Raw genomic sequence first — 24,549 nt, 5'->3', positions numbered from 1 at the left:
TGTATCAAATTGACCAAGGAATTGACCAATGGCCTTGAGGCTGGGAGGACAGTGTGTAGACAACAGCTGTGATAGAAGACGAGTCCTGGACATGATTCCGTCACACAAAACTATCATGGCGCCACTGGCCACGGCTTGTTTGCGCAGGTGTGGGCAGCAAGGTGTCGCCCGGCCCCGAGGGGCCTGGGGCTGCAGAGGAGTCCAACCACATGGGCTCTGTGCCTGCGCAAATCACTTGTCTCCCTGAGCCCCTCCCGGCCCTCCTCTCTCACCTGGAGAGCATCAGAGAGCTTCTGCACCTGAGACGCTCGGTCATCTGTGCAGCGGGTGCCCACTCTCTCCTGATCCAGTACCCTCTGGATCTGAGAGAAACTTGTCCAGGTGGAGTTCCCAGGTGTCTCCAGGTGGTGTTGCCCAAGTATGACCGAGATGTGTCTGAGCTCTCCGGGTTCCAGGACCACCAGCTGACCATTGTCCGCATGCATGGCTTGAGCCCCCCCAGGCCACACTGGGACACTTCTGTATAGGTTTTTCTCGGGGTCTCCTGGAAAAAAAGTGTTGCTCTTGCTTCTGCAGTCATCACTGTCTCCCCCGTGTGCTCCTGTGCTGCCCCCATGGGCCGCTGCAACCGTTCCCACAGCCCCGGGTCTCCTGGGGGTCCCGTCTCCACACAGACAGCCGTGCTGCACACACAGGCACTGGCGAGAATGGCATGTTGCTGCTGTTCCAAACCCATTCCTTTTAGTGACCATATCCCCACCCACACCCCAGCCCTTGGCCTCCCTTCTGGAGATGCCAGCCTTGAGTTTCCAAATTCCTGTAACTCTCTTTGTTTTGTAAATATATTTTTATTGTTTTCAGAGAGGAAGGGAGCAGGGGAGAGAGATAGAAACATCAATGATGAGAGAGAATCATTGACCGGCTGCCTCCTGCACACCCCCTACTGGGGAGCGAGCCACAACCCAGACATGTGCCCTGACTGAGAATGGAACTGTGACTTCCTGGTTCATAGGTCAAGGCTCAACCACTGAGCCACACGGGCTGGGCCTGCAACATTCTTGTGCTGATGATTTGGTGTCCACACCACCCCACCCCCAAATAAGCTGCTCTCGCAGGTCAGAAATTCATCAAGGAATTCTGCCCAACCCTGGGCCTTCTAGTCAGGGGCAGCAAGAAACAGACCCTCTGCTCGCCCCTCACCCACCATCACACCCTCCCCCCAGTCTCTCTAAGCAGAAGGAGGGAGTCATGACCCCTGAGTCAACACTAGCCTCCACTTAGATCCCCCACCACTCCCGTGTGATGGAATTTTTGCAAATTCTGTCTGACCAAGGAATTTCTAGACATTAAAAAGGGAGAGTAAGGAAAGGAAAGCAACACAGGTAAACACAAAGGCCTTCAAATCAAAAATCTACTTCAACACGGTCATTTCACAGATGAAGGAGTTGCCTCAAGTTCCACTTTGTCATTTTTTCCCGGGGGTCTGAAAACTCATCACCTGGATCTTTCTGTGATGCTAAGTTTGAGACTGTACGCCACTCTTCTAATGGTAGACAGGGTTCTTAGCCTTGGCACTGGCACCCCAGGCACGTGGGCGGGATAACACTGTGCATTGTGGGATGCTAGCAGTACCCCTGACCTCCACCCACTGGATAGCATCCCCAGTTGATAGCATCCCCATTTCCTATTGTCCTGGGCGCCCCCCTACCCCACTAAGAACTGCTCTGTTAGGTGTCGAGGCAGCAATGACAGTCTGGGCACATCACGCCAGCCTCCAAGGCGCACCTGTCTGTTGGCGTTAGAACGAGTCTAAAATTGATTGACTTGGTATAAAGTATTAATAAGTGATGTAACTCTCCTCTAGATCCCTTCTCTGGGAATGTGCTTCTGCGAAGAAAATAAAGAGGAAGGAAAGTGGGCGTTGGTGGCCCCCCCTGTGAAGACACTGACCCACGGCTCCAACTCCGCGTTTAACTGGAGGAACTGGATCCTGGGCAACTGAGAGCCCCCGTTATGTTTGCACAGCTTCACAAGGAAGAGGCGAGATTCATACGGAGGCTGAAAGATACTGTGATGGGAAGGTACCTTAGTCCCTCCTAATGGGATTGGTAGAAGCACAAAGCGCACTTTTAGGTTCCAGGCAGCCTGCTGTGGCTTTCAGTTCGTTGCCGCCACCTGTGGGTCTGTGGCCTTGCAGGCTCAGCTGCCCGATGCCACCCTGTGACTTGTGTCTGCCATGTGGTTTGGAGGGCAATAAGAACTGTGACTCTAATTTCCAGGGATTAAAGACCCACCACACACACACCAAAGGTTATTTCCACTTTATTTTATACTAGAGGCCCAGTGCACAAAATTCATTCACTGGGGGTGGGGGTTTCTTTCGGCCTGGCCTGCGCCCTCTCACAGTCTGGGATCCCTTGCTCCTTACTGCCCGCCTACAGCAGAGGCGAAAGAGGCTACTACCACCGCCGCTGCGCTCGCCAGCCGTGAGCCTCGCTTCTGGATGAGCAGCGCTCCCCCTGTGGGAGCTCACTGACCCCTGGTGGTCAGTGCGCATCATAGCGATTGGTCGTTCCGCTGGTCATTCCGCCATTCGGTCGATTTGCATATTAGGGTTTTATAATATAGGATGTTCCTATTTGCCAAGTTCCCAACTGTTTTTCCCTTTTCTATTTCAATCACTCTTTGGCTGTGTGGGGCAAAAAGAGGTAGAATGTTCAATAAAAGGGAGAAACCAGACCAACACCAGGAAACTGCTGCTTGGTGACCCCACCCGGGTATTAGTTTCCTGTTGCTGCTGTAACAAGGCACCATCACGGAGTGCTGAAGATAACACAAATTTTAACACACACACACACACACACACACACACACACGATTTATTCTGTTGCATTTCTGGAGATCACAAGTTCTAAAACAGGTCAATAGGAGGCACTGGGGGGATTTATTTCATTGCCTTTTCCAGCTTTTATAGTCGCCCCACCCCCACTCCTTGCCCCATAGCACCTTCCTCCATCGTCAAAGACAGTGGTGTCACATTTTCAAGTATCCCTGGTCCCTCTGTCCACTGCCTCACTGCTTCTCACTTCTGACCCTCCTGTCTCCCTTTTGTAAGGCCTTTTGTGGTGACATTGGGTCCATCCAGTGCAGATAATCCAGGATCATCTCTGCATCTCAAGATCCTTAACTCAATCCCACCTGCAAAGGCCCCTTTGCCCTGAAAGGGAACACATGCACAGGTCTGGGGATTGGGATGCGGATATCTTTCAGGGCCACTCTTTTTTAAAAAATGTTTTTATTGATTTTTAGAGAGAAAGGAAGGGAGAGAGAGAGAGATGAGAGAGGAACGTCACCAATCAGCTAGCTCTGGTTCACAACCCCAGCATGTTGCCCTGACCGGGAATTGAACCAGTGACCTCTCCTGAGTCAACGCTCAACCGCTGAGCTACACAGGCCAGGCTTCAGGGGCCACCCTTGAGCACATCACTCCCCAGCATATCGGGGCTGCTATTACAGGGGCCCAGGTGTAAGGATTTGAGACATTCCTCCCCTTGGTGTAGGGTGTTTTCAGCTTCTTGTTTATCTCTTTTGATCAAGTGGAAAGGGGAGAGAAGCTTTGAAAATGGGGGAAATGGGTTCTGCCCTGACTAACAGGTAACACAAACCAGACAGGGGCCCACGGCAGTGAAATCTGCCCAGGTGACAGGAGTAAAATGGTACCTCTGACGTTGAGAAGTTGGTCCAGGTGGTTGATAGGGGTCTCACAGTGGTGTCCTCTCAGCCCAGCCCTTTGGAAGAAAAAGGAAAAGCCATCCAAGTGCTCAGAGTAGGACATAGTCATCCCTGGATGTGCTGCCCACCCCAGGCCCTCTGCTTGCTCCCCTGGGTACCCGGTGCCACACCGACCTCACTAGTCATCATGAAGAATAAAAGCTTTACAGGTCAAGCTAATGGAATTTGGGGTTGTCCACAGGTGTCTGGATTCACCCTCCCAGGGGTGAGGCTTCTGGGTGTCAGGCCCCTGGATAATAAGAGGGGCAGATCATGTCCTTTGCAAGGGACACTGAGAGGTGCTTGACTCTCCATCTCCAGGTTAAGTGTGCAAGAAACACCATTTTGTTTCTATTTTATAATTCTGGTTCTGACTAGACCCACCCCCCAATTCTGCTGCAATGACAGAAAACCTAGTTTGGTCCTTCTTGGCTTCCAGAATGAACCTCATTGTAAGAACTGAATCCTGGGAAATGGGCTGAATAGGGCAGAGATGGAAGTGACTAAGTTTCCAACTTTATGAACTAACAAGAAACCAAATATTAAACAAAGAAAGAAAGATTTCTGACCAGCGTCCTCTTCCTTCGTTCCTGTCCTGGAGCTGGTCCTCGTGTTTACAAGCCTAGTCTGACCCCCTGCTGACGTCATCTGGAAATGGACGTCCTGTTACCAGGAACTCCCACTTCCAACACCCATCACATCAGCTCCTTGATTTCCTCACCTGTGGGCTTAAAAGCACAAACCTGGAAGGGACTCTCGCGTTTTGACATGGCAGATGTTAATGATATTAATACACCTTGTGTTGCAATGACTGGATGGGAGGTGGTGAAAATGGGAGGGGTAGCTGGCCTCAGGCTAGCAGCAAAGGAATCGAGGAGCCTAACTCGGTGCCTCTGATGGAGAACTGCTTAGGGACAGGTCTGGGGCCACCGCAACCTGGCCAACACTCTCCTGTGTTTATCTGAGAAGAGTCATCATCATTTTCCCCTGAATTAAGTCTTATTTTAGGACCAAACTTGGGATGTTTTAAATATGAGTCATGTTGGTGAATTTTATAGACTGAATTGTGTCCCTCAAATTCATAAGTTGAAGTCCTAATCTGAGAACAGGTCTTTAAAAAGGTCATTAAAATAAAATGAGGTCATTGGGGTGGACTGGTGTCTTTATGAAAAGAGTAGATTAGAACACAGACACACACAGAGGGACAACCATGCGACCCATGATTGTGACGTATAGGTGTGGGGTCAAAGGTCAAACCTCAACCTGAACTTGTCCAATGGATGCCTTCTTGAGCACCCATGAGCTCCCCTGGGGGCTCCCAGAAATATGTGTTGTGTTTTATGAGAATCACACAGGCATTCTTATTGTCTAGGTGCTTTCCTAGTGTCTTGAGGGAAAAGAGAGGGAATTCAGTCTGTAGTCACTGTCCTAGCCCAGCCGGGAGTCCACTCCGTCGCCATCTCCTATGGAGGGGCAGGTGTATGGCAATTCTTCATCCTAGGAGAAGACACGCTAAAACCAGGGCAAGGCAACCTGGGAACTCTTAGTTTAAAGAGCTGGAAGCACAGGCGATTTCAACAACAAAGGAGAATGAAAAATTTATTTGCAACTGTAAGCCATTTTCACAAACAACTAAATATGAACTATCAGTAACTGATCGGTGTTAACTCCCCGAGCGCCGGGCGTTGGGTGGCACAGGCCCCTCACTTTGGGCCCATCTTAGTCTGGAGGATCGGATTGTCTAGTGTCATCTTCTTCGAAACCCACATTTCCTGGGAAGGAAAGGGAAACATGAGTATTTGATATGAACTTTTTTCTATTTTAAAATTCTTTATTTGCTGAGTTGGCATGTTGCACTGGATGGTTGTCCATGTGAGGCTGTCCTGTGCATCATAGAACATTTAGCAGCATCCCTGGCCTCCACCCCAGAAGATGCCAGTAGCACTGCCCACCACCCTGCCCAGCCCTCCAAGTCTCTAGATGCTGCCAAATGTCCCGGAGGCCAAAACCACTGAGCCAAGGCAATGTCCTTCTGTCCAGGCTGTTTCAGGAACCTGAAGTCTCAGACACCAGCTGGTCCTGATGTCATGCCCACTCTCTCCCAGCCTGGTTCTCAGATCCTCATCCTGAGTATTGCTCACGCCGGCCCACTTCTCCTGCTCCCCCCACCTCGGGTTCTGGGTGGGGAAGGCCTTCCCAGGACCTGCAGTGGCAGAAGCTTCTAGATTAATGGTACAGTCAAACCCATTTAAAAAGGGCTGGTTGCCAAACCGGTTTGGCTCAGTGGATAAAGCGTTGGCCTGCGGACTGAGAGGTCCCAGGTTCGATTCCGGTCAAGGGCATGTACCTTGGTTGCAGGCACATCCCCAGTAGGAGGTGTGCAGGAGGCAGCTGGTCGATGTTTCTCTCTCATTGATGTTTCTAACTCTCTATCCCTCTCCCTTCCTCTCTGTAAAAAAATCAATAAAAAATATTTTTAAAAATAATAATAATAATAATACATTAAATAAATAAAATAAAAAGGGCTGGTCCCCGCCTGGCCAGTGTGGCTCAGTGGTTGAGCATTGACCATGCACTAAGAGGTCACCGTTTTGATTCCTGTTCAGGGAACATGCCCGGGTTGGGGGATTCCATCCCAGTAGGGGGCATGCAGGAGGCAGCTAGTCAATATTTATCTCTCATTGATGTTCCTATCTCTCTCTCTCTCCCTTCTAAGAATCTATTTAAAAATATCTATATTTTTTATAATAAAGGACTGGTTCCCAACACTGCCAGCTCCTACCCCTGTGCCTCAGCCCTGCTAAACCACGTGACAATACACAGCCAAGCTCTGCATTTCTAGCGGAGGCCTGCTCGCCTGTTAGAAACGGAGATTAGCCGAGAGCAGAGAGAGAGCGTCCGCGGGACCTGCTGTCCCTGCCGTCGCGGGAGGTTTGCAGGAGTACCTGGGAAGGAGCAGCACCCCTGTGGGTCCCACGTGAGTTCACAGAAGGAGCTCAGAGACCTTCTCCCAGCCTGGCCCAGGGTGAGGGTCAAAGGGAAGAGATTCTCCCAGCCTGCCCAGCGTGTGTGACCCCCCAGAGCTCAGGCTCACCCTGCTGGTCTATGTTGTCGAAGCGGAACTCCTCCCGGCCGTACTCGCCCTCCTCCCTGAAGGTATCAGCGTCTTCCTCTCCGGGCCTCATGAAATCGGCCTCCCCATCTGAGAGATCCGCTAGGGGCTGGGCCTCCTCTCCAGGCTCCCCCCGGGCTGCGAAGAAACAAAGGAAGACAGCGTCCAGCAGGCAGCAGGCCTGTGCAGGGTGGCTGCTTCCTCCCCTGCTCGGGACCTACTCTCCCTCCTGCCGAGAGCAGCACCCAGCTTCTCCCTCAGGGGACCACGCCTTCCCAGTGCTCCAGCCCAGGCTGGGCCAGCAGAGCTTCCGGTCCCCGGTCACAGTGACCGTTCTGGGAGGATGACTATGTCCCAAGGGTTCTGAGGATCAGACTGAGAAAGAAGCTCTCTGCTCCCCGGGGCTCTCGAGCTGACTGGGTGACAATCTGATAAAGTCATTGAGGATGAGTCTCCAAGGGGAAGAGAGCAGAGCCCCTGCCTGTGAGAGGAGAGACCCAGAGCTGCGGCCTGGCCCAGCCACGCCTGAGGCTGGCTCCTCCCGCCCTCCCAGCTGTGTGAGCCAATGAACTGTGTTATTTCACTGAGGCCAGCTTGACCCGGCTCTAATCACTTGCAATTCTCCAGCATCCCAGGCCGCCTAACTGCCCCTTGGGAAGACCCCTTGTGAAGGACTCGTCCCCCAGCTGCTGTCAGCTGGCTTTCCCGAGGCCATGCCCACAGGCAACCATTGGCCAAGGTGAGGGGAGAAGTGTTCCAAGGGACTTTAGCTCCAGGGGCTTCCCATGGAGTCAACCAAGGTGTTGAGGGCCTGAGCCATGGCTGGGCTCTATGCTCTCAGTCCTGCTGATTCGGGCCTTGGAGGCCCGGGTCCCAGAGCCTCTTCCTCATAACCCCATGCACATGGGAGGAACCAGCAGAGGCTGTGCTCAGCCCGCCGCACCCCACGCCGCCAGGGGCCGTACCCTCGGCTGCTGGGGTCTCCTCCTGGCCAGGCACATCCACGGGCGGCGGCTCTTCAGCGAGGGTGGGTGTCCACAAGGCCAACTCTGTGATTTTGATAGCTTTCCATTTTGGAAGGGTAGTTATTACCGACTCCTCCTCCTCTTCCTCTTCCACTCTTTCCTATTAAAGTTTAAAAATGTGAACTTGCCTACATTTGTGTAAATGAGGTGTGGGGTTCTTAGAGGAAGGGGAGAAAAGGCAGGTGTGTAACTGCACTTGAGCACCATTCAGAGAGCAGATCAATTGCCAGCTTCCCAGGTTCAGTCTACGCGGCTCTGGAAGGCACTGGGATGGGAAATGGAAGGGCAGCGGGACACTGTGCCTACCCTCTCCCTGCTGGCGCCGGGAACGCCTGCGGACTCACTCCCCAGCCCTGGAAGAGGTATGACGTGACCAGGCCGAAATGGGCTTCTCCATGCGCTGCTCAGCCACCCTTTCCTGCTCTAAGATTCCTTCTACATAATAAAGCTAGCACTGCAGGAAGAGGAGGCCTCGCAGCTAAGACAACCTTGCAATGATGTCGAAGGGGATAAAGACTGAAGCTCTAGTTTCACAGATTCTGGAGGGAAAATAAAATTCCAGAGCAGCTACTTCCCGTGGCTCAGCCACAGGAGGAAAGCCACGGCATGCCACCACCCCGTGCCACGAAGCACAAGCCTGAAGCCAAATCCATGTGCTTGTCTCCATGGCCAGCATCCACTTTTATTCCATTTTCAGTTTTGTAAACGTTGCTCACAATAAACTAATATGAGTCATGAAACGGTTGCAACGTGTACTTTGAAAAACACTGTTCCAGGACTAGCGTCAGTAAACTTTTCCATCAACTATCCGGGGCTTTGCTGGCCACCTGGTGTCTGTGGCCACTACGCACCCTGCCGTTGTCGTTCAAAACAGCCGCAGGTGACGGGTAAATGAGCAGCGTGGCTGGGCTCCAGAAACCCTCATCTACAGAACAGGATGTGGAACCACATGCTCTGAGGGTGAGGATGTAAATGGTGCCGCCTCGAAGGAAAACTTTGGGAAGTTCCTCAAAAAACGAACCATAGAATCACCCTATGACCCAGCAATGCCGCTCGGAGGTATACACCCAAAAGGACTGAACATAGAGATTCAGGCAGATATGCAGCATTATTCGCAGTAGCCAGGAAGTAGAAGCAACCCAAGTGTCCGTCAATGGGTGTTACTCAGCCATTAAAAGGACGTCCTGACACCTGTTAGAACATGGCCAAACGCTGAAAACACTATACTAAGTGGAAATCCAGACACAAAGGACAAATGTATGATCCCACTCATATGAAACATCTAGAACAGGCAAATTCATAGACGGAAGGTAAATCAGAAGTGACAACTGGGGGGAGGGGGAGGAAGACACTGTTCAACGGAGACAGAGTTTGGAAATAAAGAGTTTCAGAGATGGATGGTAGTGATGGCTGCATGACAGGTGAATGGATTAAATGCCACTGGAGTGTACACTTACAAATGGCTAAAATCGCAAGTAGTGTATGTATTTTAGCACAATTGAAAAAAAATCAAAACAGGCTGCCACCAGGTTTGGTCCATGGCTGCAGATCACCACCCCTTCGCTAAGGGACTGCATTCCCCTTTGGGAGCCAGAAGTGAAAATTTAGGCTTTTCTGTTTCATCACAGTCTGACCCTCACCAGAGCACAGTGGTGGCCGAGGACAAAGGTCCTTGAGTCAAGTGCGCTAGTTCACAGAGTTATTCCTGAATGGGGACAGCGGTGGAGGTCTATATCAATGTTTCCCTCCTTAGATGTTACCGATGTCCTTCCAACTTGCTTCTCATCATCCTGAAATACTGACTTCTTTTTCTTTTTATTAAATTTATTGGGGTGACATTGGTCAATATGATTATACAGGTTTCAGGTATGAGTTCATATGTTACAAGACCTATATATTGCACCGTGTGCCCACCGCCCCAAATTAAACCTCCTCCAGTCACTATATCTCCCCCTTCCCCACTCAGAAAAAGCTAAGAACCATATGATTTCACTCAACAGTGTGGTGGTTGCCAGAGGGGAAGGGGGTGAAATACTGACTTCTAATTTAACTTTCGCCCCAAGAGCCTAAACTGAAAAATATATAAGATGTGTGTGGGTTTTTTTTTTTTTTATCACTTCACAAGTTAAAACAACTGCTCCATCACCAATAAGACCATGGAGGCTAGATTTGTGACTAGTAGCAGTACAGTGAATAGCAGGTCCTTCAAGGGCCACATAAGAGGTGTCCAACCGCAGGGAGAGCAAAAGCAGGAAACAGTCGCTGTCAATCGAACAACAAAGCCAGTCAGATGTGTGTTAAGTTCGGGGCTAGTGTGTGGGCGACACACAGAGACAAACATGCTGAGTAGTAGAACTGCGTGGGAAGGTGGCGTGTCCCGAGGACTTCTGGACACCCTCCTCACACTCAGACTGGACGTCCTGGGAACCAAGAAGACACGATGCTCAGGGGTAGTGGGGGCCTCATGTTTAGCAGCAAAACCAATCACTCCAGCCATTTCATGTTTTATAGTTGACTGGGAAAATGACCTGGCCAAGGGGGTCATTGAGATTCTGGTCACAGAAAGAAGGTGGACATCAACCCACAGACCTTGGGGAACCACGGGCTGCTTTGGGGAACACAGTGGCTATGGTGGAGTGATACAAGGGAAGTAGAACACCACAGGGGAAGGAACCAGGAGAAGAGCGGGGCTGAGGGCCTGCCTAGTGGGGGGATGCCCTGGTGGGGTGCCCTGGGTGAGCCTTGGGATTGTGGGGGTGATGGGTGATGCCTGAGGTATTTTAGTAAATTTCTTATTATCTACAGGCCTTAGCCAGCCAATAATAGCAGGAATACACACACACACACACACACACACACACATTTAGATGCCTAATAGTGACAAATTAGCTGGCTAATTTCAAAACGAACCACAGAATATCAATTTAGTATTAATATTAATGTTAAGTATTAGAAAGGAACAAAAAGAGAAAATTGTAAGTGGCGTGAGTCATCCAAATATACCCGAAGCACTGGCTTGTTGCACGATGACATCGCCGTGACATAGAGTTCAGTGGACATTTCTGGGCCCTAGCTGCCCAGAGCCCTCTGGCTGGCTCAGAATTAGCTGGTTTCTCTGCAGGAAACCAGGCCTGGCTTTCAGCAATCACTGTGACATGATCTCGTTGAGTTCTGGCAACGAGAATGCAGTTCCAGACTAACAGAGGCAAGTGAAGAAGGAACGGGGAAACAGGAAAGTCCCTGAGAGCTGGCACCACTCTCCTCTGCGGCCTCTAGGGCAGCGGTTCTCAACCTGTGGGTCGCGACCCCTCTGGCGAGTGAATGACCCTTTCACAGGGGTCGCCTAAGACCATCCTGCATATCAGATATTTACATTACGATTCATAACAGTAGCAACATTACAGTTATGAAGTAGCAACAAAAATAATTTTATGGTTGGGTCACAACATGAGGAACTGTATTTAAAGGGCCAGAAGGTTGAGAACCGCTGCTCTAGGGGGTCGATGTCTCTGGGCAGCTCTCCTGCCCACAAGTGCAGGAGACGACAAATCCCCTGCCACTTACCGCATCTGTGACCCGATACTCCCCGTGCTGCTCACATCCAATGTCAAACACATACTTCCCGGGGCCCATAGGCTACAAGCAAAGAGAAACCAAGAGGTACTTCACTCTTGAGAGTCAGCACCCAATAGGTAGTCCAAAATGCTTTAGAAATGCTACCCCCATAAAACCTACCCGCATCGTGCGATTGGGGGGGAAGTCCAATATAGGTCAAAGAATGCGTTTAAGAACTAACGGCTAACGGAGTTGCAAAGTACAGGGCCTATTTTGTTTGTTTTTAAAAACTTAACTACATTGAATCCCTTTATACAAGTAATGCATTTATTACAAAAGTTTTACTAAGTCCACAGCCACGGGCAAACTAGATAGAGATAGAACTACTAATAACATTTTGATGTAATCTCTGTAACCTTGTTTCTAGGACAGAGGGGTCTTGATTTAAAATCTGATCATAATTACATATACTGACTGCTACTCGGTTTTTACTAGACATATGGCATGAGTGCCTTCCCATGTGTACAAATATTCTTCCACAGCACCAGTTGTCAACCTGTATTTTATTTCGAGAATTATAATCTATTTTACTTATTCGCTATTGCCAATATTTGGTCTGCTCACACTTTTCTTGGACAAAGACTGCCAGAGTAAACATATTCTGGGTTAAATCACTGTGTACACTTTGGAGAGGTTCCTCTGGGTAAAGTTTCAGAAATAACATTTCTGGACAAAAGTTTGCACAGTATATATACATGAGAATGAGGCTCCCACAGAAGCAAGTAAGAGCCTCGTTGTCCTCAAACCCTTGTTTTTTTTCTGGACCTTAACATTTTGCTCTATCTTTACATTTTTAAATATATACACAAATCATTGTAAGTCATATCTTTTAAGTTATTTAGTAAGGTTGAATATTTTTTAATATTTTGACCATTTAAATCACATTGATTGATGTGAGTCTTTTATATATTAACCTTTGCACATGTCCTAACCCCATTCATCACATAACTCTTACTAGTAAATTTCCTTTCTAGTATTTTCTAATCTCTAAGGGATTGTTTTTTGTAGGGAGCGGCTACAGGGCCACAAGTAAGTCCCAGCTTGGAGGGCAGAGCTCTCTTAGCATAATTACGCTTAACCTTGTAGCCCTCCCTAGTTCCTTCCTAGGTAGCTAATGGGCTGTGGGAGGTGCAGCAAGTGCTGCCAAAACAAGGTGAAACTCACAAAAACATTGCAACCATGTTGATTACTTCCTTGTTTTGCTTTGACTATAAAATAAAGCCTCATCCAGGCATGGGAGATCCACTGAGCCCCAGCTGTATTCTCTTTGTCTGTCTTCTTTAATCCTTCACCACCGCTCCTCAGGTTCGCCCTTGGCCATGCTGGCATGGCACGGTTTTTATTAGGCAAAATCTCCTGGCTTTTTGTTTAGAAAGTTTTCCTCATTTTAAAGTTAATAGCCTATTTTTTCTCGCAGTGATTTTTGTTTATATTTAAATCTTCATTTCTTTGAGAAAGCGTCTTTATCTATAAGCTGGAGGACAAACGCTGATTTCCTTTTTCCGCCCAAACGGTTACCAGCACCATTTCTTGGCTTCTCCCGTCATTTCCTTAGTAATCTGAAATTACATTCTTATCACACATCCTTGCATCTATCACTAGACTTGCTGCTTCTCTGATCTGTGTATCTCCATCCTAATGATTACCCACAAGGGCAATGCTGGGAACCACATGGGCAATGTGTAGGTTTGAGGAAAATGCACTGCTTTGCAAAGACTAACAGGAGAATCTGAAATTAGGGCTTAATCATATGTAAATGAAAACTGAGTTTAAGAGAGTCTGAGGCTACTTCATTGTATCCGTTAAGTAATTCCAATGTTAACATCTAACAGCGTTCACTTGCCCAGCAAACTCTTTCTTCAGGGACAGTGTCTGCTCAGCCCCGGATCAGAGCCATAGGAACACCAAGCTGGTAGGTTCTGAGTCAGTCGGGGTTTCTCTGCACCCCATCAGGGCTCAGACAGAAGGGCAAGCAGAGCCACAAAGTCCTGCCCACGGAGATGACCGGAGTGGGTACTGCAACCTGGAGGCCTCAGACCCAAGGTCTGGTGCTCCAGGCGGTTCTCCGGTTCCACAACCACCAGGTGAGGAGGGGCTCACAGTCTTCCTCCCCAGCTCCAGCCCTGCACCCCCCAGGGGAGAGAAAGTCAGAACCCCCACATGCTCAACCACAGAAAACGTTCAGCTGTTCCCGGCAAACGAGGATCTCACAGCTGATTCCCCCATGAGACTGAGCACACACAAGAGGACAGCATGCCCCGTGTTAGAGGGACGTGCCCGGCCACTGCTGGGAGAGACTGGGGTTTACTGAGATGCAGAGAAACTAGCCAGGCTCCCCGCCCCCACCAAACTCTGCCCTCTGTGGGTTATCAGGATGCTCAGAGGTAGACACCGCTGCCCTGTTTCCCATATGCGGAGGGATGGAGGGTTTCCCCGGGTTTCCAGTATTTCCCGGGCACACGAATACACAGGCTGGGGAGAAGGGTACTGCGGACTTCATGGGCAAACATCACTTCCTGCTGACTTACGTTTTTGTTCGAGAACTTGCCCTGGTACCTGTGGTTCAGGTGAATGATCTCGGCTGCGCCCTCCTGCTGTCCGTTCACCCAGGTCCCCACGTACTTGCTGCCGGTCTCTGCATAGAAATAGGTGCCTTGCCCATGCCTGGGGGAGACAGGGGCACAATGCCTTTAGATCTGAAGCATGAGAAACCTCCCGGGTGTGTAGGCAGGCCGTTCACTGAGAGGCCCTAGGCTGACACAGGGTCACGGCCATCATCTTCTATCTCTGCCCCAGCAGAACATGGCTCCTGCTCCCTGTGCCCATGCATGGGGCGGGCATCGCCTGCCGGACAGTGGGGGCCTTCCTGCGGGTCAGATGGTCCTCTCGTGAAGAACAGTGCTCCTGGGAGCCGAGGCTCAGTCCCCAGAAGGTTCTTGCTCTGTGCCCTCCCCCACCCAGGGCCCTGGGGTGCAGGACCCACGTGCTCTCCCCCACGGGTCTGCACCTGCATCGGCCAGCAGCCTCGCCTAAAAGCCTGGCAGGGTTTGAACTGCCTGGCAGACTTGGCACGTGAACTTTTGTCATGATTCTTAATAAGAACTTTTGTCATGTTTCTTAACAAGACATCGTCATATTCTCGTTACATGAATTATCTACAGGACTAAAGAGAGAACCAAACCTTTGGTGGGCGAACCACTCTCCAGTGTAGGTGTCGTTATTGACATAGTAGTAGACGCCGTGGCCTTGCCTCAGGTCATCCACCCACTCCCCTGGAAGACACGACACAAAAACAAGCCCTGGTGAGAAGGGAACCCACCCTTCATCCCTGTCCCTTTCTACTCCGACTCCCCACCGGCCCCTGCCTCCCGGCCGGATGGCATAGAGTAGAAAGCTGGTTGAGGGAGGCTGAGTCACACGGTAACTGAGCACGGGGGTGGGCCCATGTATGCATCAGGGCCACAGTCACGTGTGTGTGGCCAGCAGCACAGCGAGGGTTCAAACCAGGGCTTGCCTGCCCTGTTGCCGGCGGTGCCAGCACCACACTCCTCTGCCTTGTGTGTGGTTAGGGATCCAGCAACCACATCAAGGCTTGATCCTGGCCAGGTGCCAGCATTTCACTCCATTCCCCACCTCACCCTCTGGTTTCTAAGAGGTGATGACATCCCATAAGTAAGTGGTTACGCAGCCAACATTTACTGAGTGCTCCCCGTCCATCAAGCATGATTCTGAGTGTTCCACTTGTAGTAACTCACTGCAAATGAGAAGCCAAGGCATGGAGGGATGAGGTCCCCTGTACAAGGTCACACCGTGTCTTTTGGGGTCACAACTCTTTGGGGAAATCTGATGAAACTAGATAACTTCTTCCCAGAAAAGAAGCCCAGAACATAGAATTCTGCACACAGTTTCTGAAGGCTCATGCCCACCCCCCACTTGTCTCTCTTCCCAGGAACTTCCTTTATCCCTTGTTGGAAGACTAACACTATAGGCACCACCAGATGACAATGGTGCCGGGGGCAGCAGTGGGGTTCTTGGAAATAAGGGAACCAGGATCTTCCTGAGACATAACACTGGCATGTAAAGAACTATCGCGGAAATAAGAACACCAGTTTAGTCCAGCCGGTGTGGCTCAGTGGTTGACCATCGACCTATAAACCAGGAGGTCAGGGTTCGATTCCTGGTCAGGACACATGCCCAGGTTGTGGGCTCCATCCCCAGTAGGGGGCATGCAGGAGGCAGCTGATGAATGATTCTCTCTCATCATTGTTGTTTCTATCTCTCTCTCCCTCTCCCTTCCTCTGTGAAATCAATAAAAAAATATTTTTTAAAAAAAAAAAGAACACTAGTTTAACAAAGCAGAATGCCTCTCTGCCCAGAAGCCCTCAGTGAAGGCACTACCAGGTCTAAACAAGCAGCATGTTCCTCAGAAGAGAGGTCTACCAGAAATGGAAACAGCAAAAACAACTTCAAAGAGACAAATGCTACCAAGCGTTGAACGTCCTGGGTGCAACCCACTCCCCAAGGTCTGTGCTTGCCCAGCAGCCTCCTCCCCTGGCATTTGCTCCTCAGGACACAGGCTCACAGGAGAGAATGTGCTGGGCACAGGGACAGTCACATTTCTCATAATTGCAAGGCTTTCTGGTTTCTGCATCAGCCCTGTGAACATAGGAGCACAGTGTGTGTTTGTTGAGTGACTGACTAATCCAGAGGACTTTAAACTTTCTCATTCTTCTCAGTAGTCACAGAAGAGTTCAATCCCAAGAGCAGATGTCTGCGGCACAAAAAGCTGCTTTGCGAGAACATTTTACCTTCATATCTTGATCCGTCTGGGTATATAAAAATGCCTTGACCATGTTTTTTATTTTTAACGTATTCTCCAGTGTATCGAGCACCATTTTTAAATTTGTAGATGCCCTGAAACACATTGATTATAGGATTCATATCATTCCTGAGTTAAATACTCACTAGTAGAGCATTAAATATAGAAAACTACCCATGCGAGTCACCGATTCTGACCTGGCCGTGTCTTTTTCCGTGTTCATAGCTCCCCTCATAGGTATCCCCATTGGGCAGTCTGGCTCTCCCATGGCCGTGCCTTTCACCTGCCTCATTTCGTTCCCCTTCATATTCCTGGCAACAAGAAAGTCAGCATAATTACAGCTGCCACCGTTTGAGTGCCAACCATGTGCTAAGCATTTTATAAATAGTATCCCACTGAATCCTCCCAGTCCTCGGAAAGGTAGTTTACCATACCTGGGCACTAAAAAATTACAAACCTGCCTGGCTGTTTTGGCTCAGTGGATAGAGCATTGGCCTGCGGATTGAAGGGTTCTGAGTTTGATGCCAGTCAAGGGCACAGACCAGGGTTGCAGACTCCATCCCAGTAGTGGGTGTGCAGGAGGCAGCCAATCAATGATTCTCTCTCATCATTGATGTCTCTGTCTCTGTCTCTCTCTCTCTCTCTCTCCCTTCCTCTCTGAAATCAACTTTTAGAAAAAAAGTTACAAATCCAGTGGGGCCATTGAGGAGAGAAACTAGACAGCTGACTGGGCAGGTGTTGTAGGTTGGGTTCCCTCAGAAGCAGACCCTGAGCAAGTGGATTTTTTTTAAGTGCTCCAGGGAGAAACCAGGAAGAGGTAACAGATACGGCAGAGGAGGCCACCAGCACGGCTCATGTCCAGTGATGTCCCAGACTCAGCCTCATCACACAGGGGATTCTGGAGTGCACATCACCGCAGCTTGCCCTGGCTTTCAGCACCAGCCCCTGGCTGCCTAGGTTGGGCTCCTGGCACTTCCAGCTTCCAGGTGGCTCCAGTGCATGGAGGGGCTCATGGACCAGTAAAGCAAGTAGGAGCTGGGAGATGGAGGTACAGAGCTAGTTGAAAGGTATGGTAGCCACAGAAGAGGTGCTAGGTTTTTCTGTTAATTGGAAACTATTTCAACCCTGTGCCCTGCGCACACACAGAGGTCAAGGCTAGGAAATGGCCTCCCTCTGGCTTAGAGAGGTTAATCTCCCAACAACATATGCTCACACAGAGCCCCGCTCACCTCACTGTTTGTGGGTGCCTTACCTCCTCTCTATTGCCTGAATCAAGGAACAATTCCAATAACCTGGGTCGGTCCCACAGAGTGAAGAAAGCACAGGTGAATCTATTCTAGACCTAAATGGTGAGCTCTCCAGGAAACCTTGGCTGAGCCCGAGGTGGCCTCAGCTTTGCTTGAAGGCTGCCAGGAAGCGGCTCTTCGCCATCCACCCCAATCCTGAGGAACCAAGCCCACTGCTCAAATACTCACTCAACAATAGTATGCCCCCTTGGGAGGAGCCAGCCATCCAAGAAAACCGCCTGGGTGGGAGGTAATGGCAGGGAGGAGGTTGCTTGGGCCTTTGACTTGGAAATCTTTGCCTTTAACGGGAGGAGGGTTGGGGAGGGGGACAGAGCGAGAAGGGATGTGGCCAGCGGACGTCATGACGTTTCCCCTTTCACCACCGACTTCCGAGACGCAGCGCCCACTGTGGCCCGCGTGCTCTTCGTCCCTGGCTGGGCCTCCCGGAGCAGGGGGCGGGGGCGGGAGTGGGGGGGCCGTAACTGGCCTCCAGACCTCCCTATTGTGCGAACCCGGCCTGACCTCCGGGAGTCCGCCTGCCTCCGCGCACCCCAGGAAGCCCCTCCCTCTGCCGAAGCTCTCACCCCAAGATCAGTTTCTCCCTCCTCCTCCAACTCCTCCGAGCCCAGGTCCGACATGGCCTCGCCTCAACCTAGATCCCCGCCGCCTCCGGCTCCACTCTAGCTTGTAAGTACCACCACCGCGTCCCCGTCGCCATAGAGACGCGTCCAGCCCCGCCTCCCTCCCGGAGCGGGCGGAGGGATGGGACGGCGCCTGGAGGAGCCACCCGCAACCCTCGGGTGCTGTCATAGCAACGGGACACATCGGCCAATCGCCGCCCGGGACAATAGGGAGGCGGGGCCTGGGGCGGACTCGGTACCCGCCCGCTGTCTAACCCTATGCCACGTGGCTGACCCAGGAATCCCTGTTTTCGGGCTGCTGGGTGATGCTGCAACGCGGAGCCACCCTGAGTCAGGCCCCTAAAGAGAAGGGGCGCAGGAGGCGCTTGGGACCACCTCCAGAGAGAGCTTCACCCTGTCGGGTGTTGGCACTGGCCCTTCCGACCCGCTCCTCGGTTTCTGGGGCACCTGCGGACTTGCCGCGCCACCCCACCCTCCGGGCTCGTCCCGCCCTGCGGTGTTGGGGGTCCACAGAGCTGTGTCCTCTGAGGTCATTCGTCGTGTTCCTAAGCCTCTCCTGACTCAGAGGCAGCTCTGACCTCTTAGCAGATGCGCGTCCACGTGCACACACGCACAGGCGCTCGCATGGACTTACACAACTTCCACTCCTCTTCCCGTCACCTGACGTCTCCTGCAGACAGCTGACCCCGCCTGCACAGGCCGCTCTTGATCTCTTTCCCAATTCCCCGGTCACCACGGATCCAGGCCGTCTACTCACCCTGTAATCTCCAGCAGTAGCCTCCAGCCTCGGGCCCTCTCAGCACCCACACTCCTCCTCAACCCAGAAACCCAAATGCGGACCAGTCTCACAGGATGGAATTCAGTATCTCCATGTTCAATGCCCAAGCCATCTTCTTAGCCTCAGGGCCCACCATCCCCTCCCCTTCCTGCATTTGTTACCTGCTTCATACAAAACCAAACCACAGGCAGTTCCCCCAGATACATCCTTCCCGCCCACTTCTATGCCTTTGCCTGTGCCATGCCCTCTCCCTGAAATGCCTTCCTTCCCCCAGCTCTATCCATTAACAAGCATAGCCATTCTCCAGACTAAGGGGCCACTTCCCCCAAAATCCCCAAATTTATAAGGGCACACTCGGGGGTGTGTGGGGGGGGGGGGGGGCGGTATGGACTTCAACTCTATGTATCATCTATCTGTCCATCATCCATCCATCATCTATTTTAAAGGTCTGAGTGTGACAAAATGCAATATCACTTCTATGTGATGTGTGTATTCATATATATTAAGCATATTTCTCTGTATTTTAATTTTTTACTTTAAATATGTGAAAACTCCTTCCTGCAGCTTCTATAGATACTTCTAGTTAGATGCCCTTACTCTCTCTCTCTCTCTCTCTCTCTCTCTCTCTCTCTCAACTCCCATAGTACCTCAAATCATCTTTATCACACACAAGACAAGTTCTGTCTCATATAATAGTCATCTGTGTGGTTATCTCATTTCTGGATACTCAGAAGCCGTGCCACCCTTATATTTGTCTCCCCATGCACCTAGAAAAGTGTTTTCACACAGTAGATGCTCAACCAAGCCAGTGAAATATGGTCGAGGTGGATTTTTTTAAAAATATGTTTTTATTGATTTCAGAGAGAGTAAGGGAAAGGGAGAGAGGGATAGAAACATCCATGATGAGAGAGAATCATTGATCAGCTGCCTCCTACACATCCCCTACTGGGGATTTAGCCTGAAACCTGGGCATGTGCCCTGACAGGATATCAAACCTCCATCCCCTGGTTCATGAGTTGAGGTTCATCCACTGAGCCACACCAGCTGTGGTTGAGGTTTTTGTTTGTTTTGCTTTTAATTTGTTTTACTTAAAGAATCTTCTTGTATGTGGAAATACACAAGACCATTAAAATGAGAACAATCAATGACTATTTACTCAGAGCTTGATCTAGCAAGGGAGTAAGCCATTGTCATTTGCATTTGGCAGACTCCAAGGTAGGCAGAGATGTGGGAATACTTTATAGGAGAAAAAAGGGAAGGCTCGCGTGTACACTGATTGGAGGTTGTTGATGTTGGGCATCAGCAGGAATGCCAGGTAGAAGTAGGGAGTCCTATGTGATGGGTTAGTGTGCAAATTCAACTTTCTGTCACTGGTCCTAAGTTGTAAGTGCAGGAAAAAAATGAGATAAACTCTCCATCATTAATCAAGTCCTGGCCCCTTGAGATCAATTGTTACAGGGTTACTGTTTGTTCCTGGATCAGCTGGTAGAGATAGCAACCGGATTTCCTACAGGTCTGACTTACAGCAGCTGGCATTGTGGGATGTTCACTGCAGAGAATGGGTTGGTTTCCGGGGCTGGTTGCTGCAGGTTTGGGGTCAGAGTTCTATGTTTACATATGGTCTGTCCAGTGTACATTTGCATATCCAATTTCTAGTGTGTTTTTGCAAATTACACAAATAAGTGCTTCATCTTAAATCTAAATATTGTATAGTGCTCTTAGTTGCTTTTGAAATTAAAACCTTCCACAATAATCATAAGCCAATGATTTTATTTCTTTAAATCTAATATTCAAGTCTTAAAAATAATTTATCAAAATGGAAGAACAAGAGGTCTTGAAGTCATTGTCGTCTGAGAAAAACATTGCTTACCTTCAGCCAGAATGCCCAAACTCTGGGATCCCAGGGCTTATCAGATTTGGTCACCTCAGGCAACTGATGAGAAGCAAAGTTTGCCACCCCAAAATATACCTTTTTGGAATATTGATTATTTTAAGCTGGTTGTTTTTATGAAATAAAAGACTCAGGAAGAATCTTTGACCCTCCCCCTTACCTGCTTAAAGGAATTCACATAGAAAAACCTGCTTAAACAAAGAGAACCTCACCTTAGCATCACAGTATGAATTAAGTGTGATAGGCAGACAGGAACCTCTGTGTCCCACTGTTCCCGGGTGGCCCGGATGAATTTGTGTACCAAAGGTTCGCTCCTTCTCATCTACCTGTGCCTTGCCTACTCTCAGGTCCTATATTCTTAAGAAACCCCGCATGTACTTATGTAACAAATGTGATTATTTTTCTCCTGTTGATCTGTCTCACATTAATTTGATTATTAGACCAGCCTGAAGAACTTGGGTAGAGAAAAAATTATTTTTCTTCTCCCTCAAAACTCACTTGTACGCTGGGCCTCAGTTTCCTATTCTGTAAACTGGGTAGAATAAACCTTAACAATCTCAAAGAGCTTCCATGGGGATCAAAGATGATATTTTATTAATGTATTGTTATTTATTATGATAACCACATAATGCTAATAATGAAGAAATCACATACCATTAATACAAAGGTCCCCTCCCACCCATCCCAAGGTGTGGTGTTTGCTGTTGCTGTGGGGGAAAAGGGGAGGAATGGCTGAGTAAACATAGAGTTTGATCCTGCTGGCAGCATTATGGATGCCAAATCCACAGATGAGTAATCCGCAGATCCTTCTGAACACACAAACCATGCAGACCTTTCCCTCAGAAACAATGAAATAATGGAAGGTGTAATCTTAACCAAATCTCAGGCCCAAACACATGGCTTAGTGAAAACAAAAGTGAAACAATTTACAAGCAAATTAACACACAAGACCTTACAATTATATTGTTAATTAGTTGCAAAGATGAAAAGATTATAAACAACCAAATATAACAGTTTTTTGTGGGGATGGGGGCATGAGGAGTTTGGAATAGGTCATTATTTTCTTCTTTAAACATGGCAGTTGCCACGTTTATTACAATTGAGCACGTCTTTAAAATAAAAACATCAAAAATATTTGAAGTGTTAGAAATCTGGAATGGTAATCAAGAATACACAAATAAATGTTAGTTTTTTGCATATAAAAATAATTGTCAGAAATTTAAATTTCAAATTTGCTCTAACAATGACAGTAACTATTTGCTAAGTTCTGACTCTGCTGGTAAGTTTTAAGAGTTTTATACGAATTATCTCACTAAATCCTCATGGTCATTTCCCCATTGCACAGCTAAGGAAAGGCAACCTCAGAGAAATAAAATTATTACTCAAGATTATTCAGCTAGTGGGACTTAAACCAAGCATTCTGACTTAAGAGCCATTACTGTCCATCCCTACCCTCTCCTGCCTCCCAGACCTCCGATTTAGATGAATCACTGGTTTTCTGGGAGTGGCCTTAAACCACTTAGGAAGCGGTGAAGCACGGCTCAATAAGTCTTAGACTGAAAGAAAAACAAACAGAAAGTGGCTTAAGCAAACCCCGTTCTAGATCACATCGTTAGCAGCTGGCTGCCTAGCCATAGTGCTAGGAAATCCTAAAATTCACAATTCGATTTATGTCCCACGCATGCGAACCGGTCAGAGTTTCTCCCCCCAAAAATCTTCCAATACAGTAGTTTCACTGCACTCCAGGTTTAGCAATTGTCCAAATAAGGTAAGACGGAATACACCACAGGGCTGCAGCTCAGCTCCCAGCAGCAGCCACTGGACAAAACCCAAACTCCTTCCAGAAACACGTTGCTCCCTGCGCAGGTCAGGCACAGCCGCACCTGCTCTCTTCCCCTGGAGCCTGGGGAGTCCTGGGGAGAGCAGTTGATTCCTGGCACCCCACACTCCCCGACCCCCTATCCCCTGGGTGTCTTAGAAGTGCTTGGTGATCATAGAAGCAGCTCATTCCAATGCCGGAGGCCCTCAAAAGGCGCTTAACTCGTCTCCCTCCTCCCTAATGGGGAATTCAGGGCACATAGGGAAGGGCATCCTTTGCTACCTCTTAAAAACCTTGTCGGGGAGACACTTCCCATAACCCACCAGCAGGGGCGTCCCATAATCCACCGGCAGGGGTCTCCCAGCCAATATTTCCCATCATTCACCAGGACGGGCTTCCCAACATGCTCCAGGAGGATTTCCCATCATTCACTAGGACGGGCTTCCCATCATGCCCCACGGGGGATTTCCCATCATGCCCAGCAGGGCACTGGCACAGAGGCAGCCATTCCTGGAGAAGGGCTGGTCCTAGCAGCAGGGCCTCAGGTGAGTGGAGAGGAAGCTGCCCGCGGTTCCTCCTCCACTCCCTTTCCCCGGAAGAAGTTACCTTCCTGCCTTTCTCACACATAAATGAGAGAAGCCGCCTCTCTCTACCGAGCTCCCCGCCAAGTCCGAAATGAGAGTAAAGCAAGCCCGGTCCTGGCGGGCCGTGGCCCTCTCCGCCGAGGCCCTGGTGAGGGGTCCTTCTGCTTCCGCATGGCACTGCCCCGGGAGAGACCCTGTCCTGGAAGCCCTCCTGGGTCCCCTTCCTCTGCCACACCTTCGTGACCCACCTCCAGGCTGGGGGCCGGGCGGCCTGGCAGTTGCCATGACAACTGGCTGCCCAGGACAACCCAGAGAAAAGGCCTTAGGAACGGAGGGGAACCAGAAGAATGCAAACAGGGTATTTTGTTTTTTATTTAAGCGTCTAGCCACCGCCCAGATAAAAAGCAGGGACATGCAACAGAATGAATTCAGGTCCCTCTTAGCTATGGAAACGTGAGGCTATTAAAATATTTGTATTGCAAGGTTAACTATTATGTACATGCACATATATAGACATACACATGTAGACATAGGTAGATATATAGGTAGATATCAAAAAGACAGGAATTGCAACTTCTCTTTTTTTAATAGTTCTTATGGCATTTAGTGGGTAGGCGTCAGACCCAGGATCTAACCCTAGCTGTTTGCTTCTTTCTGAAGCCAATTCACCCATTTGTAACAAGAAGACAATATGAACTGCCCCCTTGGGGCTGCTGCACGGTCTAAATAAGATGTTTATAATGAGCTTAGCACAGTGCCCAGCACACAGTAAAGCACTTAGTGGATGTTAGCTGTTACTTTACTAATTATACTGTCACTCATAGAGTAGGCTAAGCACCTTTTGTCTATCAGTCGGTCTTTGGGGAACTTTTGACTCATTTTCAATCATGATTTCTTCCTGACCAGGATCACACTGCTAAAGATGGTTCTGTCAATACCTGTTAGTGTCCACCAGAAGCTAGTCCGTGATGAAGAGATTATGCTTAATGCATAAGCATTAGCACCAATATACAGGAGGGTGGGAAGAGACTGGAGTTTCTAAAAATACATCAATGTTCAGATTCTTAAGTGTTAGTAAGTATTTTAAGTGTTTGAGGTTCTGTCTCTTGTAAAAATAGCAACCAACAAGGAGGAAATAAACAGATACATCCACAGCTTGGGATATTGAAGATACTGTCATCAAGAGAGGAACACAAATTCTTTTCCGC

The 24,549-nt window shown here is 49.4% G+C and overlaps 3 protein-coding genes across 5 annotated transcripts in view; 2 read left to right on the top strand and 1 right to left on the bottom strand.

Moving 5' to 3' along the window:
* Positions 1–5,935, top strand: part of UBASH3A (ubiquitin associated and SH3 domain containing A) — a 44,192-nt gene extending 38,257 nt beyond the window's left edge. For both annotated transcript variants that reach the window (XM_070407143.1, XM_070407142.1), the window contains one exon: positions 1,865–5,935. In XM_070407143.1, the coding sequence (XP_070263244.1) occupies positions 1,865–1,940 (76 nt within the window). In that variant the 3' untranslated portion in view covers positions 1,941–5,935. The remainder of the gene's footprint in view (positions 1–1,864) is intronic.
* On the bottom strand, positions 5,358–18,326 carry RSPH1 (radial spoke head component 1). 2 transcript variants are annotated; one of them, XM_070407140.1, is made up of 9 exons: positions 18,213–18,326; positions 16,540–16,653; positions 16,332–16,437; positions 14,705–14,795; positions 14,052–14,187; positions 11,473–11,544; positions 7,849–8,008; positions 6,866–7,021; positions 5,358–5,543 (listed from the first exon to the last, which is right to left on the bottom strand). In XM_070407140.1, exons 1-9 carry the CDS (start codon positions 18,264–18,266, stop codon positions 5,491–5,493), a joined length of 942 nt encoding a protein of 313 aa, XP_070263241.1. In that variant the 5' UTR covers positions 18,267–18,326; the 3' UTR covers positions 5,358–5,490. The 2 variants fall into 2 exon arrangements, with proteins under 2 accessions (XP_070263241.1, XP_070263242.1); XM_070407141.1 differs by lacking the exon at positions 11,473–11,544.
* The window catches only part of SLC37A1 (solute carrier family 37 member 1), a 56,018-nt gene continuing 49,693 nt past the window's right edge, over positions 18,225–24,549 (top strand). Inside the window, exon 1 of the mRNA XM_070407139.1 lies at positions 18,225–18,315. The gene's annotated coding sequence lies outside the window, so the exon portion shown is untranslated. The remainder of the gene's footprint in view (positions 18,316–24,549) is intronic.

The sequence above is a fragment of the Myotis yumanensis genome, unplaced genomic scaffold (genome assembly GCF_028538775.1).
Source record: "Myotis yumanensis isolate MYYU_CA2020_CCGP unplaced genomic scaffold, mMyoYum1.0.hap1 SCAF_2, whole genome shotgun sequence".
Lineage (NCBI taxonomy): Eukaryota > Metazoa > Chordata > Mammalia > Chiroptera > Vespertilionidae > Myotis > Myotis yumanensis.
The sequence above is the reverse complement of the archived record's forward strand: the minus strand, read 5'-3'. Positions and strand labels throughout refer to the sequence as shown.

Excerpts from the sequence above, each read along its gene's own strand:
- RSPH1 (XM_070407140.1), bottom strand. The coding sequence starts at position 18,266 with ATGTCGGACCTGGGCTCGGAGGAGTTGGAGGAGGAGGGAGAAACTGAT. Across the intron at positions 8,009-11,472 it reads AGTATCGGGTCACAGATGCG|GAAAGAGTGGAAGAGGAAGA; the intron begins GTAAGTGGCAGG and ends AAACTTTAATAG. Across the intron at positions 7,022-7,848 it reads GGAGACCCCAGCAGCCGAGG|CCCGGGGGGAGCCTGGAGAG; the intron begins GTACGGCCCCTG and ends GTTTCTTCGCAG.